This window comes from Scomber japonicus, chromosome 1 (genome assembly GCF_027409825.1).
Source record: "Scomber japonicus isolate fScoJap1 chromosome 1, fScoJap1.pri, whole genome shotgun sequence".
In the NCBI taxonomy this organism is placed as follows: domain Eukaryota; kingdom Metazoa; phylum Chordata; class Actinopteri; order Scombriformes; family Scombridae; genus Scomber; species Scomber japonicus.
Genome location: NC_070578.1, coordinates 4832047 through 4852424, shown reverse-complemented (window position 1 = coordinate 4852424; position 20378 = coordinate 4832047). Strand labels below are relative to the sequence as shown.

The window sequence follows — 20378 nt, the reverse complement described above, 5'->3', positions numbered from 1 at the left end:
TACAATTAAATATAATAGAGCAGTGACTGTTTTCAACCTGAACACAAACTTACAATAGTTTATTTATTTTAAAGCAGTTACATCATAAGATTTTCATGTTAATATCTGAATGTTAAGCTGTAACAGTTCTCCTGAGATGATTTTTAAATTTGACCAAACATTTAAGGCCAAAACATTCTGCTTTACACCAGAGACTGCACCAGCAAGAGAATTTCAGCGACCAAAATGAATGATTTTCACAGATTGAATGAGTTCTAGCACTAAATTTTACAAGATCAAGCTTAAATAAATGACATGAATAGTGCAAAAGGTATGAAAAGAATAGTGGCAATACTAAGAACAGGAGGACAGTGAGCCACTTAAACCATATTTGATATGTGCTTTATGGAAGGATGGAAAGAATATGACCCATTGCTGCTGGCTCTGAATAAAGCTGTCACATCATGTGTTAGTGACAGGACTCCTGGTGTCCTCTGCAGGTTTGTTACTGCTGTGTTGAGAGCTGATATGTTGAGTCATGTCCTTGCGGTTGGTTGCCGTGTGACCGCACTGCACGCACGTGTAGCGGCCTTTCGTGTGCTCCCAGAGGATGCGTCTGTTGCAGGTCATTCCTGGTGTGTGAAATAAACAGATGAATTAACCAAAATACAGAAGACACTAAGGTCGTCTTGAGTTTCCAATCATTTCTACAACTCTTATTTTTCTGTGATAGAGTGATTGGAACACAGACTTCTTTATTACAAAAAAACATTCATGAAGTTTGGTTCTTTAATGAATTAATTATGGGTCTACTGAAAATGTGACCAAATCTGCTGGGTCAAAAATATACATACAGCAACATGAATGATCAATGAAATGAGCTTCATGGACTCTTAACTTGTTGTGAGTGATTATGATTGACTACAGCTGGTGACTTCTCTGAGCCCAGAAGCCAGAAGCTTGTGGATGGCTACCAAAAGAGCCTAAATCAGGGATGTCAAACAGATCCGGCCCACCGAGGGGTCCAATCCGGCCCACTTTCCTTCCTGTGTTCATTTCCTTCCTACCTTCCTTTATCCTTTCTTCGTTCCTTCCTTCCTTTCATATGTCCTTCCTTCCTTCCTTTTACCCTTTCTTTGTTCCTCCCTTTATTCCATCTGTCCTTCCTCCCTTTATTCCATCTGTCCTTCCTCTCTTTCTTCCTTCCTTCTTACCTTCCATCTGTCTTTCCTACCTTTCTTCCCTCCTTCCTTTTGCCTGTCTTTCCTTCCTTCCCTTCTTATTTCCTTCCTTCTTTCCCTCCATCTTTTTAATGATCCGGCCCACATGAGATCAAATTGGTCTGTATGTGGCCCTTGAATGAAAATTAGTTTGACACCTCTGGCCTAAATGGAGTGAAAATAGCCAAGGGACATGTAATCTAATATTAGCATTGCTCTATGTATATTTTTGACCCAGCAGATTTGGTCACATTTTCAGTAGACCCATAATAAATTCATAAAAGAACCAAACTTCATCAATGTTTTTTGTGACAAAATCACTCCGTCACACAAAATTGTAGAAATTTTTGGAAACTCAAGACGGCCATGACATTATGTTCTTTACAAGTGTATGTAAACTGTTGACCACAACTGTAGTTGTACAAATTATATTCATGTAGACTTTGTGTTGTAGTTTTACTCCAGAAACACGTCCGTTCAAAGTGACTCAAATTTTATTTTTGTTCCATCATCTCTTTGTTCCACATGTATCTGAATATCTATGAGATGGATATCTGGAACATTTGGCACTAGGCATGGGCCGGTATGAGATTCTGGCAGTATGATAACCATAAGAAACAATATCACGGTTTCTCGGTATGGTGGTATTGTGATTACAGCCCTAAAATGTTCCTAAAAAAGGAAGAAAAATAAAGACAGACATGTTAATTTAACCTGAATATACACTGTAATGACAGTGTGAGGGGTCGTGATACTCTACGCTGCAGCTGCATCACCTGAGGGATTTCTGACCAGCACTTCCTGTCTTTGACCAGACTAAAAAGTGAGGGTCACTTCCTTTTCCTAAACAGAGATTAAGCTTGTACTCCTGTTGTCCTCGAGTCAAGGAGGGAAGGAAGGAAGGGAGGGAGGAAGGAAAGAAGGAAGGAAGGAAGGGAGGGAAGGGAAGGACGGAAGGAAGGAAGGGAGGGAGGGAGGGAAGGAGGGAGAGAGGAAGAAAAGGAAGGGAGGAAGGACGGAAGAAAAGAAGGAAGGATGGGCAGGAGGAAGAAGGAAGGAAAGGAAGGACTAGCACTTTCTGTCTTTGACCAGACTAAAAACATCTCATACCTCAGGAACGCTATGATAGAAAATTTGGCGGTTTCGGTTATGGTGACTTTTCATATCGCAGTAAACCTTGAACACGGTTATCATCCCATGCCTATTTGGCACAGATATCCATGATGTCCAGATGATGAATCCTTATGTATTTATAGTAGTATGTGGAATTTTAAACTTGTACATTACTGCAGTTTTTACCTTAATACCTGCACTCACTAATCCTGTGACTCTTAAACTTGGTAACACTGATTTGATTCTCAGTACAAACTACAGATGCTTTGTGAAGTGTACACAACAAGACCTTCACCTTGACTCTTCTTCCACGTAGCTGCAGACCCTGGTGGAGATTGAGGAGCCGATGCTGAAGGTGGAGCAGGATGGAGAGACTCAGGAGTCCTGGTTTGTGGTCCAGGATGGTGCTGAGCCTGGGTATCAGGGGGGCCAGGAGCTGCTGTTGATCTATCAAACTGAGGCTGATGCTGCAGAAGAGCTGCTTCTGTGAGTTGTGGAGAGGAGCCATCTGGGTTGAACAGGGAAGGGGGGGCAGCAGAGTCTGGGGAGGAACCATCTGGTTGTGGGATCTGATGGTGATCCAGCTGTACAGGGTTGAGGTCCATGGAGGTCATGGGGGTCACGTTGGCAGATTGAGAATTTGTTGCCTCGGGCTTGGCTTTGCCCCGCGTCACCTTGGAGCAGGTGTGCAGGTGAGTGAGGAGGCCGCGGTAGGAGCGCAGCTTTGTGCGACAGCTTTCACACCTGCAGACAGAGGAGCAGCTTTACATCACACACACACACTCTCACACACACACACACACACACACACACACAACACATGAAGAAACACACTGAGCAGCTCAGCTCGGAGGAGAACTCACAGGAAGAATATGTTGGGTTTGTGATGATGTCTCATATGTTCCATCAGTTTCTGCATGTTAGGGAAGGAGCCGCTGCAGCCCACAGTGGAGCACAGCAACACTTTCCCTGAGGAGAGGACAGAAAACACCAAACATAACATGCACATCAACCATCACCAAACACAGATTTTTAACTAATATAATAAAAAGTGATGAAAACCCTTTGAGAGCCAATTCTTAAATGTTAACTTAAAGAAAACCTTTAGTTGAAGACCTGGAATTAGCTGTTTGGAATTAGTTTTGCATTCTGGTTCAATAAATGACTTAAATGATGAATCGATGATCCAACGTGTTGCAGCATTGATGGATCTCAGCAGTTGCACTGGATTTCAGAGTGGCCAGTGTTGAATAAGTAGAAATCAACAGTTCACTTGTGTGTAGAGGCTGACTTCAACATGCTCCTGCCTCTCTGATGGATCATCTCAAACATTAAAATAATGTGTTCAGAGTGTCTTACAATACACATACTGAATCTTAGCTATGAACTCTTCAATGTATGTATGCATAGGACTTCAGATTTGCTGTTTTACACATTGTAATCTCTTTTTCTGTGGTATATGTTCTATTTTGAATGTGATTCCTAAAAAGAGCCAGAACTCCCATCACTTGCATAGAGCATTACAACCTCTATAGGCAATCACAACTATGTAAGCATAACTTTTGGTCACCTTGATAACACGGCGTATGACATTAAAAGCAGGAAGATAGAGTAAATGAAGTTAGTGTGTGCAGGACTGACCAGGAAGAGACTGAGCTGGCATCTCATGATCTTTGACGTGTACGTCCAGAGAGCTCATGTCAGAGTAGACCCGCTTACAGCCGTACAGCGGACACGGTATTCTCTGGTTCCCTGGAACAGACAAACAGCACTTTATTCATACATACCATAACATGTGATAGCAAGTGTCAATAACGCAGCGACAGGACTCGAGAGGGTTAGCATGCCAGCTAGCCAGCTCCGCTCAGCTAGTGTAAATAAACACAGAGACGTAAACACATCGTTCATTTGGCGCCAGTGTGCAACATTTTAGCTAAATAACAAACCTCCAGTTCCATGTTCTGCTGTTTGCACAGCCGAAGACATAGTAGTGACAGAGTAGCGCTCCTCTGCAGAGACAATAAACCATAAGCGGACTTCAAGAACCAGAATGCACTGCAATAACGGTAGCGCATGCGCACGAGGGTTTTTCCGTTTTTTTTTTGTTTTTTTTTAGATAAATCGTTTTATTTTTTATTTGTTTGTTTTTTTCTATTGTTTATTCTTTGTTTCTTGGCCGCTTTTGTCCTTTTTCTGTCTCTCCATAAATACAAATACAATACAAATCCACCTTAATACAAATATAAATGAGCTTTACACGTATAGGTAAAGGGTCTGACTCTAGGGTAACTTTATTGACCCCCCCTAGGGAGAAATTCAAAATTGACATAATAGTATTTCCAAAAGTAAAAGGAAATTTAAAATTAAATAAACAATAAAACTATTTCAAAATATTATATGCATCCACTGGGGGCCATGTCGAGAAGAGCCCTTTGTCAAAATTAGATTATTATTTAAAAATCATATCAAATGGTTAATATCTTGAAATAAAGTGGTGTTTAATCCAATTGCCACAAATGAAATACGCAGGTTATTTCAGCACAGGAAGTAGAAGCCAAACAGTAACTTTTGCCCTGGAGCTTTTAGCTGTGGCCCAATGTAATAAGTGTATCATTTTCAGCCATATGTACGAAAGCATAACTGATCAACTTCAAGTAAACAAAAGAGTGCAAGAAGAAGCTTGTACACAATATTATTTTTTCAAGTTTCCTTCCGACAAGAGAACAAGCGGATATAATGAGTGTATGTGCGGTTAGAGAGTTTATGTATTTCCAGATTTATGTAGAAAATTGCAACATGGACGCTTTGTTTTTAAAGTGAAGTGTTTATTGGTCTTATAAACATAGTGTAAATGTAATTATCATACACATACACACATACGGTTCATTGCATTGTATGTTTATACACTAATTATATAAAGGAAAATACAGTGATTGCATTGTTGTTGGAAAAAATCATCTCATGAGGCATTCAGGGAGGAGCCTGGCTCTGTAAAAGGTGATTTCCTTCACAGATAAAACTTCTACACATGCATTTATTCTTTCTATACCTACAGAACTCAAGATACACCACCAAAAAAAACCCTCTCACACAGGTTTCCTAATGACAAGACGATTTGATTGGCTCCAGGAAACCTTTTTGTAAAGCAGTAATCATTTCACAGTACTATAAAACCATTAGATTTGTCATACAAATCATTACAAAAAACAGGTGTCATCACTTTGTGAAGCTACTTATGAACATATAATATGTATTTACCTCATGCAAAAATAGCTATTTGTTTTATAGTGCATTAACTTTATTTACACCTGGCATTAAGAAGTGGTCAGAAACACAAGTGAAATGAAAATGGCATCCAATTTCATGTTGATTAGAGTTGAGCTGAGTAAAAACATGAATGCATGTGGAAACGTTAAATTCAGGACACAGTATTTCTCTACAAGAGAACGAAGAGTGTAAATTGTTAAAAATGTGCATAAATCCAGTGGATTCATAAACATGAACAAAGTAAAAAGAAAAAGAACATGCACACATACAATTCCTTAAGTTCTCATTTTTACAAGCTGGGGTTTCAGTTATGTAGTTTTGGTCATCCTTCCTGTTGGTTGTAACATTTCTGCAGCGCTATAGTGATATACTTTGACTCTTGAGACCATTACAGAAAGCAACAGGGCAACTTTTAGAGAAATCAGATGATCCAGTCAATAACTGTTAAACTGAGGATTTGTTATAAAAGTGTCAGACTGCTCATGTTGCATTACGCTCTCTCTGCCAACAATAACTATGACAACTGGATCTAATACCCAGCTTATAAAAAGAAGAATTTATCTTTAAGGCCACAAAGACAGAAGGTGCAGAGCATCAGATCCTGCCCCCTCCAGGAAGACAGAGAAGGCTTTGGCTGTGTAGACACAACAGTATTAACCCTGACATCAATGTCTATAACAATCTGAACAATGATAAAGATGCTGGTAGGTTGATCTCTAAATGTACATGTGCTTCTGTGATTACAGGATTCAAACATATCCATTGACAGTGTATTTTCACCCTGGTGTCCTCCATTTCCCTGCTAAGCAACTTTATGTACAGTATATAATAGCACCGTTCTACAAAGTGCAGACATCAGTAAAAGATAAATAAGACAGACAGAGACACAATAGAGCAATGGAAAAAATCAATAAAAACGCAACTTGAGCTGCTTTTTTACAACAGCGTCCATAGATTTTCCACAGTGAGAAAGTTCCACCATTTAGAACCCACAGTGTCCTTTAGATTAAGAGAGGGAGCACCAGCTAGTTACAGTATGCAGGGCTGTAGCTGGTCTGACCATGCAAAGTCTAAAAGTGATCACTAGCTGTAAAATAATAAAGCCAGTTATTGATATAGTCTGATGATCTCATTATTCAAAATCTGTATTGGTTCTTTACTGCTAAATTAATCAAATGAGTCAACTTGAATAAGGCTGTGGTACAATTAATCTATATAGTCTGATGTGAAAATGGAATCAAATGACTTCCCTTAAGAAGGTCACTAATGTGAGCATTATCATCCAATTATTCTGCTCTACACAGCTTTTAGCTCATATATTCTGTATTTACACACTGTGTGTTTGGCTTCCAACAACTCTCCCCAGCTCCCCTGTATACTGTATACTGTTAAACTATGTTTACACTAAATATCAAGTAAATTTAAAGACTATGCCACGAAGTAAATGTAAAACATGAGTAAATGTGAAAGCAAATGCTTTCTAGATAGAGGATTGCTACCTAGTTACAGCCTTGTTTTGGGGCCCTTTATGCCCCCTAGTGGTCGGACTTTACTCACTGCAGCTTTAAAAGGGAACTTCTTTAGTGGCTCAAAAGGGAGTTTAGTAAAATCTGATAAATTGCCTCAAGTGATGTCACTGTCAGCAGTAGAGTTGGATTATAGGTAATGTGGATGCCAGGTTTTAACCAAGCTACCAGGAACAACTGTAGTGGCCAAATCAGGTGATTACAAATTTACAATGTTAGAATGAGTCATGTGATTAAATTACTTCCAATTCATGTGTTCAGAGAGCTAATGGGAAGCCAGCTCAGCCAGTGAACATTCTCTAGAAAACAGGGAAAGTTGAGGAAGCCTTTGTTTTGGCTATATGCTGCTTTGTGCAACTTTCACAAGAATTAATGGGGGTCCATCTTTGAATCGGTATCCAGTTCTCTTAAATATATTCATTTTAACTGTCCATCATAAGTCTGACAGTGTTATAGGAGTGTGCTACTAAATTGATAGAGTTCTCTTTTAATGAGGATATATTTTTGATTAAGACATGTTAACTCTTCTGGTGTTTTAAATGTTACTACTATAATGTGCTTTAAAGTACAGTATACAGTACACTAAGAGTACAGTACATTAGACTAAATGACCTTTGTTGCCTCTTTCTGTCCCTCGTGTCCTGTCTGCTTCTCCAGTATCAGCTGTCAATTAAAGCATGCATGAATAAATATCCTACAGGTTTAGAATGATCACAGTATGTCGAACGTGTGAATATGCAGACAGGTCATGCTGTGGACATTACAAACCTGTCCTCTTATTGGCTCAGCTCTGGACATCTCCAGTTAAATAGAGTTCAGATGTGCACGGACACCTTGCATTAGTCGTGTTCACAGTGTTGATCACATAGCAGAGCACATTTTAGGAGAGCTGCTTTCTGCGTTTGCCTTATGCCGGATGCACTCTGGACGATTAAAAGACAGTAAGGAAACGAGTCATTATGCAGCAGTCAACATACTGATTGTTCCTGGTCATTGTGTGAGGTTGGTTGAAGTCGTACAGTCTATGATTCCAATTTAAAACTGACCAGTGATGTACAGTTACTGCAGTCTACAGAGAAGAGTTCAGTTTCATGAGCTCACCTGCCAAGTCTGTCCGGGAGATTTCCACCAGCCCCTCATAGAGACCTTTGGTCGGGTTCTCCCCCGCCATCACCACTCCATGAAGCCAGATTAACAACATTCGGTGGCCGTGCTCCTTGAAGCTTTTCATACCTGGAATATGGAATTATAATACATCTAAAGGAAACCTGACAGAAAGTGGCAACTATCCCTTCTTTTGGCAGGTAGGAACCAAGGACCAATGGGGTCAAAGAGTTGTGATTATTGGACTGAAAATGACCAGTATAGTGACAGCAACATTAAAAAACATCTTACTGGGAGCATCTCGGTTTAATTTAATTCATTAAAGAACTGAGCAGTTGGACAGTTAGTCTGCAGACTGCAGCTGTTTTACTCACATAGTAAACCTGATGCCACACTGTTTCACTGAGCTGAAATGTAGCTGCTTGATATATATTTGATACAAGTCTTCATTTTTGTTTCTAAAATGAGAGAAGAAAAATCGTGTGCTTTGTCACCTTCAGTGACACATTTTTATGATTTATCACACAGAAACTACAAAGACCTGCAAAAGACAAAGGCAACATTTTTTGTGCATTTTACACCTTATTATAGATTAACAGTAGTCAGATAATAGGGAATGAGAGGCGTGAGAGGCAGGGAATAATGGTCATGAACTAGTGGAATCTGTAGTTTATGGTTAGTGCCACTGAAATGTTTCAACATGAGCTTAATATTTGCACTTGTTCCAAAGTAGGAATCTACTTATAAACATACAGAGAGGAGAGGAAAAAAAGGAAAGGACCAGAGGACCAGAGTTTGTGGAAATACCAGAAAGGACCAGAGTTTGTGGAGAAGATCAGTCAGAGGCTATTGCAAGCAAACGTTGCTACCTAGCTAGAGCGATCGTCTGTGTAGATGTTTCATTGGTTGTGTATAAACACGAGCTACACAAATCCATGCAAGTAATGCTGGCAAAAAAATCTCTTCATATTCTGTCTAAACACACATTTAGACATTCAGAGGAAAAGACATTCCTAAGCATGTATAAACACTTGTGTCTTTAGCTGCTGTCAGATGACACTAATTCATTTGAAGAACACTGAGGCCTTTAAGCTACACCACCCAGTGGTCACTAGTGTAGTCGAGTAAGGAAAGCATGACCAAGCCATGGTCTAAAAGCAGTAGTGTATTTTATTTATGTTTTTGACCATTCTTGAGTGGTTAGCATGACTCACCTGTCCACTGTTGTTCTATAGCCCGTATATGAGCATCGCTGAAGTTCCAGTGTTGTGCCAGAATCTTCCATTCTCCACGGCAGAGGTGCTTGGTGGCCAGGCTCCACAGGACAGAGCGGAGGTGTTGTGTCTCTGGCTGGTGGTCCTGCTTGAAGCTCAGCTGCCTCCCCACCCAGGAGTCCTGCTCACTGCCCATGTGATCCTGAATCCAGCAGGGGGAGTCATTTTTCATACATAATGTCGGAACAAGAATCAGTCAAGTGAAGAGGTCAAGTGATTATATATAGGACCAGGTATCCGTACTTGAACCAAGTAATATCAATCCTTTTTGCACCCAGAGCTAGAAAAAAGATGACTATTTGTATGGACTTGTTCACAGCCAATCATCACAAGCATTCTTTGATTTAATGCATGTGATTGGCCCACTGCCACAGCCGCTACCATGGATGACTGGTGGCATTTTATACAATTTAATGCTTCTATTCACATGATTGGTATTCAATGCAATGAAATACTCAGTTGGTATCAGTATCACTTTAAGGGAACTTGGATTTCTAGTGGTATCATAATCTTTTAAACCACACCCAACCCTAGTGATGTATTTCCAGGTGAATCAATAAAAATCAGACCTCAACCACATTCTTAACAAATATAGACACTGTTTTGGCGAGCTACTGAGATATTTCAGTGAATAATAACTCACCTTCTCCCACTTATAAAAACGGTCAGCTTTGATGATCATGTCAACGAGGATGACATGGTTTCCTCTTGCTGCCACCTCCAGACAGGTTTTCCCCTGCTGTATACGTCACACAGCCAGTTCAAAACACATTTTTACTTGCCATAAAACACTTTAATGAATATAATGAAACTAATCTGCAAATATGGTATGTAATCATTCATTCTGATTGCTGGCGATTATCAGAGGGATTTCTCTTATGGTTTATAGATATAAGGTCAAAAAGTAGTATTTATTGTGGGCAAAAACACAACTAAAAGCTACTGCTGGTGGCTTTTAGCTAAAGCCTAGTAGTCATTATCAACTAACTACAGTTAACCTCAAAGCTACATGACTAAAGATAATAATAAAAAACAGGAAGGACAAAATCTTGTGTGTGTGTGCCTGTGTGCCTGTGTGCCTGTGTGCGTGTCTGTTACCTTATCAGTCAGATTCAGGTTGATGCCTGAAACTAGCATCATCTCAGCCATGTCCTGCCAGCCATGCTCTGCTGCTATGTGCAAAGCGGTCTGTTGTCTCTGTGAACCACATGACCACATGGGCAAACTATTCATAATATTACACTGCAGGCTTTGTGTCACATGAGTCAACAAGTGGCTCCTCGATGTGTAGCGCTGCTGCTGTAAAGGTGAGTACTCACGTTGTCAGCTATATCCAGGTCACACTCAGCATCTATCAGCAGCCGTACAACCTCTATGTGATTGTTGAAGGTGGCCAGGTGGAGAGGTGTGTTCTGTTGCTGTTTCAAACACAGAGAAAGAAGACGTCATTTTCATCTGGTGTGAATAATACCAGGAACAGCTCATAATATTGCCCGACTGAGTACTGGATTTTTGGGGCAGAGGCCAATACCGATATTAGGGAGTGAGTGTTCCAAATTCTGATATTGACATATTGGCCGATAATCTTATCTTATATACATAAATATACTTTTTTTCCCAAATGTGGTTACCAAACATTTATGACAATAATATGCAATTAAAGGCATTCAATTTTACAGTTTAAGAATAAACTTCCGTGCACTGAAACAGTTAATTTCACAGGGAATTTAATATATATTAAACGTTGTTTCAAAAATAAAGTTGAGAGATTAGACTTTTTTCTTTTAAGACTGTATCCAACAGCAAATGTCATTTTTCCATTACCAGATGTTTTTGATATTTTACTGCTGTACAGGACCCACTGGTGTATAAGACGCACCGCACTTTTAAATGAAATGAAATTGCGTTAAAGGTGAGTTTTTTCCACCGGTTATTACGGTAAATCAGTCTAAACTTTGTGTTTGTGCTTCTTGTCACCTTCGTTTTCATAAATGTGTTGGGTTACTTGGTAATAGCTTTTATTGGTTTGCACTGTTTCTCACTTCCTTTGTATCTTCTATGTATCTTTCTATCATTTTTTTCAGCACAATCAAATAAAAAAGATTTTAAAACCCTCATGATATAATCAAGTGTATTTCCAAAACATAATTACCTCCAGGCTAATAATTCTGTTGCTGTCATGTATATGTTGCAGTCCAGCATTGAACAATGTACCTGCTGTACAGCGCTGGATCGCTAAGTACGACAAACCACACCTGTCCAAATTGAGGCGCGATGTCAAATTACACTATCTCAGTGTGAAGACTTTATTTGTTTAATATAAACCACAATGACAGTTATGACATAACTTACATTGTCTGAAGCATGTATGTTGATCCCTGCCTCCACCAGCAGACCGGCCTCTCTGTCAAAGCCATGTTGGGCCACATAATGGAGAGCATTCATATTCCTCTGCAGACACAAGCAAACCAAATGAAGGCTTCAACGTCACGCTCAACTTATTAACATCTACATTGTAATCTGTTGTGTCTATAAAAAAAAAAAAAAAGATACATTATGTGAAAAAAGAGCAAACCGTACATTAGTGAGTGCGTTGACGTTACAGCTGGACTCCAGCAGCAGTCGGACACATACGTAGTGACCTCCATCAGCTGCCAGGTGCAAAGCTGTGAGACCGTTCTAAAAACACAACAGGAACATTACAGTCAGGAAACACTGAGTCAAATTGTTATATAATCATAAATATATTATCTTATCAGGTGATCTGTGTGTACAATGGCAGTTCATCACATCACAGAATGCAGAAGCAGCTCACATCACAGCTTATAATAGATTTTAACCATGCAGATCGGAAGTGCTACCAGGGGGAAAAAACACGCTAGAGAAGCTTTATTCAAACATTAAAAAATGGTTTTAGGTCAACACTACCACACCTATAGACCAGCCACTAACAACCAGCCATGGTGGGTGTGGCAGGCCATCCGGGATATCACTCAAATACAAGACCAGAAACTACATGGACTTCAGTGTTTCCTTGCTTGCTTTGAGGTGAAAGCAGATGCAAACACCTTCCCCAGCCTCCAGCAGCCACATCCTCAGTGTGCAGCAGCATGATGAGGCCTGTGGTCAGAGAGGTGAACCCAGGGGAAAGCTTCCGGCACACTGTTGTCTGTGATGCGTGAATGTGAAAGCACTGTAAGGATTCTGTGTGATGAACGTTCTATTATAAAAGTGAGTTGCCGAGTGAGATACTTGGACCTACATTTTTACATCTCAACACAGTCAGAAGTTGTTGCAAGGAAACACTGTTTACTGCAGTTTACAGTGAATAAATGGAGTCTCAAGTCATATACTTCTGTTGGTGCACTTCTGTTAGTACAATGTGTACTTACTTGTGTAGTATGCAAATTTCAACAGGTTAGTGTCCCAAATCAAATACTGCCTAGCGTTAGCACGCGAGCATGAATAGGCCAGAGCTGGCATTAGCAAGCTAGCGTTAGCATTGCTGTTATCATTCTTGGTACCAAATCATTACAGACTGCTAAATTAACCCAATAAACCTACTGATGGCTTATATATGTGACAACAGTATAGTGGTGCTTAGTGCAAAAAACATGTATAATTTACATTTGAATAATGTAGTGATGCTCACTGTAGTTACAACCAGTGAACTATTAGACATTATCTGGCTTGTTATTCAGTAACAGAAGGAGCTACAAACATGGGACAAGCTACATTTTATATATTCTATTGTAGTTTCCTAATATTTTTTTCAGCTCCCTCATTATTTTGCGTGAATTCTCTGTTACAACGTCCTCGGCCGCCATTTCCTGTTTGAAAAGCGGGCCCTCCCCTTCCACTACATAGCCAAGATGGCAACCGTTGAAGGTGAAAAGTGTCCATAATTCCACACTCAACTTTTTGACTGTTTTCAGTGAAACCATCCAGGTACTCATAGTGCACTGTATCTTTCCATACTTCTCAATAAGAACACAGTTATGCACTCAGAAGTGTAAGAAGTGTAAGTACAGAAGTATGTGATTTGAGACACAGCTACAGTCCTCAACACCCAAAACCTTATGTGTGAAATATGGCTACCAGGCTGCCAGTTGTGCACCGCAGTCCTTCTAATTAAGTAAGCAATCTGGGTCTGGTTCACTCACTATGTTCCGCTCATCCACATCCACTCCGGTCTCCATGATCTTCTGCAGGACCTCTGTGTGGCCATGCTGCGCTGCCATATGAACGGCTGTGTTCTCTTCCTGTAGTCCAGACATAACAACAAATTACAACTGGAGACAGTTTCCTCTACACTATGTCCATGGTGGATGTCTTTCAGCTCACATTAGCTTAAAGTGAAGGTGTGGTCATTACACTCTAACAAAGAAAGTGTAACAATTTAACTTTATTATTTAAAACTATTTCCTGTAGTCTTTACCTTGTCCTTTAAACTATGAGTGCACCCCATTCCAATCAGGAAGTCCACCACTTCAAGTTGTCCATGTTCGGCAGCCAGGTGGAGAGCTGTCTTCCCCGACTGGTGAGAGAAATGTCCACAGGTTACACACATACCGTACTGCGTATCACTATGTTCAGATAATAGCATCATGTTGCACTGGTGTTAATGTCTCTTCCGTTATTGGCCCACTGTTGACAACAAATTTCAAATTGATATTATTTATAGAACACTTTTAATAAGGCAACAGATTTTGAGCCAAAGTGTGAGAAAAAATGTATACACATAACAGATGGCTGTGAAAAAAAGATTAAAATGGAACCAAATTTAAAACCCAAATAAATCAAATAAATAAATAAAGATTAAACACAGTTCAAAGCCAGAGGATAAAAGTGAGTCTTAACCCTGTAACGCCAAGTGATTCATATTTGATACATGAGTTTTAGAGAGCTCTACATCATCAGTGTAAAAACCTGATATATACGATCAGACACATGCAATGCACATATAAACCACCAGGGGGCTGTTTATTTAAGGTGTTGTCAATCAGTGAGCCATCATTTTGATAAATGGATATTTTTGCCAGTTTTCAAAAAGTTAAGATAAGAAAAACATTAAAATATTTAGTGATACTTCAATAGGAATAGTTGCTGGATTGATTGACTTCCTAAATATTTTGTAGTTTATTTTATGGTAAATTCAAATTGAAAATGTGTGCATCAGATTAGATACAGCAGGTATAGAAGCTCATTTATCTGTACTTCTGACAATTATCATTTTATTGCATTTCAAGTTGTGGGTAATATGAGCTCTATGCAGGAGCTTTAAGGGCTTAAAATGTTCTCTATGTTATTGTTTGTTTGAAAGAAAAACGTGACACTTAGGAGTTGTGATATGAGCTTTATGAAGGACCTATAAAGGCTTAAAAATGCTGTATATTTAAACAAAGCATGCTATGGAAAATACATTTCATTTCACATGTATCAAATATGATACAAAATAAAACTAATCTATGCAAAGTGTTATTTAATTAAGTTTTTTTTTTTCCAATAAACACTCCAGATTTAAAGAATTAGAATTTTCTAGCAATGATTTGATTGTTCAGACTTTATAGGGTTAAAATGCATCTTAGAAGCATCAACAGACTCAGACTGTTTAACAGCGTCTGGAAGGATGTTCCAGAGCCGAGGGGCTGCTGCAGAAAAAGCCCCCAGCCTGTGGTCACTGCCAACATGCTAAGGTGGGAGGATGTGAGAGGTCTGGTGATGTTGTAAGGCAAGGCTGTCAAGCACATTTTAGTTCTCATTTGATCTCAAGTGGGCCGAACCAGTAAAACCATTACATAATAACCTACAAATAATATATAAAATATGTATAATATCTTTACCATAATAAACCAGCGGTTTCAACAAAATGATGTCTGTTCAGAATATTGTGCACAATATCATCTTTTAGTTTACCTAAATTATGAAAATATAACATATAACATGTATTTTATTGAAACTGAAAATTACAAGAACTTTTTGAAACCATGAAAAGAGATTAATTTAACAAAAAGCCCCACATTTGTAACACTTACAAAAGTATAACATTTTAAAAAGACATTAATTTTTGTGCATTTTGGGCCACTATAGGAAAAGTCGTAAGAGTGAAAGACATTTGTGGTGAAAATTTGTATATCTTGTAAATCTTTATATATGTAGGGGTGAGACCATGAAGGGATTTATAGACTGAAGAATGTTGCATTCCAGTGGTTGTATCTTTATATTGGCAGGAGAATGTTTGTTTAAGACTCTGAAAAGAAATCACCTTATCCACTCTGTCCAGAGAGATGTCCTCCAGATCCTCCATGATGAACTCCAACACTGTGATGTGGCCTCGCTGGGCAGCGCAGTGCAGCATGCTCAGACCATCCTAACACACACACACACACACACACACACACACACACACACAAACACACACACACACACACACACACACACACATACAAACATAGAAACAAAACAACACACTGTTCAAGGTACCACTCACTGAATCTTCATTCTTACTGCAGTGATGCTGACAGGAAGCAGCTCTTACTTTGTTCTCACAGTTGAGTTTTGCTCCGCAGGACACCAGGATCTGCAGGATCTTTAGGTGACCGAACCACGACGCCAGCAGCAGAGCATTCATGCCAAACTGTGGACGAGCATTTACAACTCTATTATGTTACACAGTGACTCTCTGATAGTGAAGATGAAAAGCAACAACAGGCTTATGGCATCATGGTGGATAGTAACTATTTGTATCTGTCTATGGGCATTATTTTGTTTTAAGCATCATTTCATGTTTTGTTCTGATTGGTTGGTTCGTAGTCCTGAATCTGTGGTCCTGTCTAGAGTCCTTGGTCCAGAATTTCTGACACTGTCTGAATTTAGACGCAGGCTGTGTTTTGGCATAGAGGCTTAACTAAACCTTTTTATATTCTACAACACACTTTATTCAAAGTGCTTCACAGCTCTGAGCTCTTAAAGGGAAACTCAACTGATTTTCCACATCAGTGTGTGTTTCTATGTGTTTAGGGAGTACTAATACATACCTGAACAAGACTACGTTTTCAACTTTTAGTTTGAACGTTGCCAGATACACAGCATTTTTAAGATGTTTATTTTCATGTAAATTCAACTTTATTTATTTGTATGGCACTTTTCATTAAGGAGTTGTAATATATAGGAAACAGAAACTATTATTAGTCTATTTCTTTCATTACTCACACTTAAACACTTCAATATTCAATAATCACCTTTATGCTGACTTTGATCTGAATTATTCATTTCATTGCCTAAAACGGTTTGCAAATTTATGCTGAATAACTGAATAAATGTGGAAAAGTAAACATCGTTCAACCCAGTGAAAAGAAGCTGATGAATAAAGTAAACAATATGCATTTAGGTCACTTTTGGGTAGTATTACAGGCTGAAGGGGGGGGGGGTAGACAGTAAATAATCCATGATGCTAACACACTGATCAGGACAGATCAATGACATAATTGCAATAAATTAGGTGTAAAAACAGGGTTAGGGTTAACAACATAAAATCTATTCTAAAGACTGGTCCTACCAGGATTAGTAAAGAGCCATCGCAGCTGTAACAACTATTGTAGGCAGGTGAATCAGTGTGCTGTTATATCTCTCAGTAACAGAGAACTATATTATTGTAGTGTTAGGGAATTGAATCAATGGCAACCCTTCAAGTAGTGTACATACAATGTCCCTCTCATCAACTTCAGTGTCATGGTCCAGTAGGAGACGTAAAGCCTGTTCGTTCCCAGCTCCTGCTGCCCAATGCAGTGCTTTACGATCTATCTGGACACAGAGACACAGAGACATGAATACTGTCAGTTTTTAAAAAATAAAGAAATTAGTCATGAAATTGGAGTAAACATCTGAGTCTATGAATAAGTGAGAGCACCAGTTCAATAACACCACCAGACTGTTTGACTTGTCGTAACAGGAAGTGTCACTACTAACATTAACGCTGGCTCTGTTCCATTAAGCGTGTCAGTTAGCAGTGACCTGGAAGTGATATTGTGATGCAGTCATGAGTAAAAAGGTTTACTGGTTAACTCAACACATCTATAAAAGGCAGGAACCTAAAAGAGGAATTGAGTTTGATGTGAAGACGAGTTCACTACGTGTATGAATCAAAATTGTACATTCATTTGTATGACTTCCCTTTTTGAAAAACGTGCATTGCAAATTTGTTTGTGTTTAGCAGGCAGTGTGTCGGTGGCATCGAGAGTCTAAATAACACCTAAATAAAGCAAGTCTGTGTACAGCAGTGAGATACACTGCAGATGTAGAGATTATTAGCTCACATGTACAGCTACAAGTTATAACGTACAAGCCCATGTTTAATGTCTGTGGTTAAAGTTAGACTGTGTGCTGTGTACACATTCAATCTATCAAACTTTATTTATATAGCAGCTTTCACACTGGTTATTTTAGTTCCAAGTGCTTCACATTTGATTGACAAGGTGATAATAAGACAGAGCAAGTGTAGACATAAGGAAAAGGATGACAAACACAGAACAAATTAAAAAGAAAAACATGCAACCAATGCACACCACAGAAAATGAGTTAGAAAGTGTAAATAAATTAAGAAAAATAAAAAATAAAGAAAAATAATGAAAATTAAGAGAGAATAAGAGGAAAAGGTTATTAAAAGTTTGTATAATAACTAGGTTAAATAGATTAAAAAGACAAAAAAGGAAAATGAAATAAAAGAGATGAAGTTTAATAAAATCTAGACTAAAACTATGTTAAAATAAGATATTTAAAGACAAAAAACCATGAATAAAATCGATGAGACAAAACTTATAGAATCAGAATAATAATAAAATACTGTAAAATAAATGTATATATAAATATATAGTAGATTTAAGGAGGCTTGGTGCTAATACAAACTTTACACCTTTTAAAAACATTACGGCTGTGTCCAAAATCATATAAAAGGAAATCAGTAGTTAACTCTGTATTTGGCAGTAAATCAAGAGTTTAGACACCTAGAAATTACAACTGTAACTTAACATCTGTAAAACGTGACATATTTCATTGTGGGATTGATTCATTGTAGAAATATCTGAGGACAATACTCCGTTTTTCTCAAGAGACACTGTGCTTGTAGAAGTAGTACCAGCACAGGTGTAATTAATAAAATGATCTCTCTCTCAGCTTTGTTACATGTCATATGAATTGAAGTGAATGTAGAAATAAACAGATTAAAAGCTCACACACTGCAGGGCTTCAGTCTCAATGACAATACATTTGTTTAATTCCACTTTGCTCTATTTCACCCTGTTAGTTCCACCTGTGCTATTTCTGTTTCGACAGGTCAGAGTGTCTGCTGTGAGGAAAAAAAAGACCTGTTGTCGTTGCCTGTTATCAGCTGAGAGGAACTTCTGTAACAAAGCAGAGACTGGCAAATCCCCTAAAGAGTGTACATATTTATCATTCGGGAAGCTCACTTTGTTTTTGGCTTTAACGTCCACACCCTTCTTGATCAGTTCCTGCATTCTCCCTGTGTCGTTCCTCTTTGCAGCATCGTGGAACTCCTTTTCTGACCAGAGCACTGTTGGGAGACAAGGAGGGACGTAAAGTGTAAGGAAACTGTATAAAGCAACAACTTGTATTGTATTGTATGTCTAAGCAACCTAATTATAATTGGAATAGTGTTTAATACTGACCATTGTATGCTTTACCTGGGGGATGAATACAGACATAGTGGCTACAGCCTTGTTCAAGTCATTGCAGGCTAGACAATTAACAAGCAGCGTCCTACACATCTTCCATCCACTGTTCATAAAGGCGCGAAAATGTAGTTAAAAATCGGTGGAATTGTCCTTTAATGAATCGACGGTTTCCTGCTAAACGGCTTTCTCATCTTTCATATAGAGAGATACCGCACTTAAAATGTTAAGATAATAAATGAACCTGACAGTTTCAGCAACAAATATGGCAATAAGACTATGTTTTATTTTTTTAATGTTTAAATAAAGTGGAGAAAACACGTCAAATATTGGCCTGTAACGTTTACCAAGACGCAGCGTAGTGTCCCGCGGCTGCGACATTAACATCCGTGTACAGTGACCAGTATTACAGTAATAGTAACGGTAGTAGTAAATGCTTGTTCCGGTTGTGTTGACGAGGAGAGTGGACAGTTTTACTCACAGACATCATCTTCAGACGCCAGGTCGTCCTCCATCTTTAAAGGCACCTCTGACTCCTCGCTTTCATTCTCTCCTTCTGCTCCCGCTTCAGATATTTTCCAGCTGATACTACATTTGACAGATATTTCTGTCAAGCCTCTAGAAAATATACAAGAGTGCGCACTTCCGGTCAAGACCTTCAGAATAAAGTGCATACGTCACCTTCTGGTTGATACATCTACGCAACAACTTTTTTTTTCCACTTTTCACTTTTTATCTGTTCATCTGTCCGTTTACTTTTCTCGACAACACGTAACAGATACCTCGTCCTAAAGGTGATACTATCGTGTCACTATTTCAAAACCGCAAATATATTCATGTACAATGAAAAACAAAGAGACAAGCAGTAAATACTTCCATGAGACAGATTAAAAAACAAATGGAGGAGAGGCTGAGATATCCTGAGCTTTTCTCCTACATTTCCCATGATGCCGCACACTTATTAAACAAATCCAGAGTAGTAAATACTCCTCATGGCAAGTACATGTGTAAAATCTGTGGCGTGTTCCTTTATTCTAAAAGGCTAAAATAAAGTGTTTGTTAGGTCTGAAAAATAATAAAAAGTAAAACTGAGATGTTAATATAGAAGTACTACCCCATTAAAGACATTAAACATAAGCAGACAGTTTCCCTTTGTTTATTTGGGCAATAGCAAATTTGATCAGAGTACAAAATAAGCTAATGTTGAAA

At 38.7% G+C, this 20378-nt stretch overlaps 2 protein-coding genes across 2 annotated transcripts; both read right to left on the bottom strand.

The window, feature by feature from the left end:
* Positions 1-56: 56 nt before the first annotated feature.
* znf414 (zinc finger protein 414) lies at positions 57-4333 on the bottom strand. Its single transcript, XM_053320371.1, has 5 exons — positions 4259-4333; positions 3954-4064; positions 3176-3281; positions 2608-3056; positions 57-611 (listed from the first exon to the last, which is right to left on the bottom strand). Exons 1-5 carry the CDS (start codon positions 4296-4298, stop codon positions 442-444), a joined length of 876 nt encoding a protein of 291 aa, XP_053176346.1. The 5' UTR covers positions 4299-4333; the 3' UTR covers positions 57-441.
* Positions 4334-7890: 3557 nt separating this feature from the next.
* ankdd1a (ankyrin repeat and death domain containing 1A) lies at positions 7891-19706 on the bottom strand. Its single transcript, XM_053319939.1, has 15 exons — positions 19651-19706; positions 18948-19051; positions 17188-17286; positions 16022-16120; positions 15749-15853; positions 13922-14020; positions 13647-13745; positions 12064-12162; positions 11836-11934; positions 10803-10901; positions 10582-10680; positions 10127-10222; positions 9424-9625; positions 8207-8338; positions 7891-8028 (listed from the first exon to the last, which is right to left on the bottom strand). Exons 1-15 carry the CDS (start codon positions 19682-19684, stop codon positions 7967-7969), a joined length of 1527 nt encoding a protein of 508 aa, XP_053175914.1. The 5' UTR covers positions 19685-19706; the 3' UTR covers positions 7891-7966.
* Between the last annotated feature and the right edge of the window lie 672 nt (positions 19707-20378).

Excerpts from the sequence above, each read along its gene's own strand:
- znf414 (XM_053320371.1), bottom strand. The coding sequence starts at position 4,298 with ATGTCTTCGGCTGTGCAAACAGCAGAACATGGAACTGGAG. Across the intron at positions 3,057-3,175 it reads AAACCCAACATATTCTTCCT|GTGTGAAAGCTGTCGCACAA; the intron begins GTGAGTTCTCCT and ends CTCTGTCTGCAG. Across the intron at positions 612-2,607 it reads TACGTGGAAGAAGAGTCAAG|GAATGACCTGCAACAGACGC; the intron begins GTGAAGGTCTTG and ends TTCACACACCAG.
- ankdd1a (XM_053319939.1), bottom strand. The coding sequence starts at position 19,684 with ATGGAGGACGACCTGGCGTCTGAAGATGATGTCT. Across the intron at positions 15,854-16,021 it reads AACTCAACTGTGAGAACAAA|GATGGTCTGAGCATGCTGCA; the intron begins GTAAGAGCTGCT and ends TGTGTGTGTTAG. Across the intron at positions 14,021-15,748 it reads CTCTGGACAGAGTGGATAAG|TCGGGGAAGACAGCTCTCCA; the intron begins GTGATTTCTTTT and ends TTCTCTCACCAG.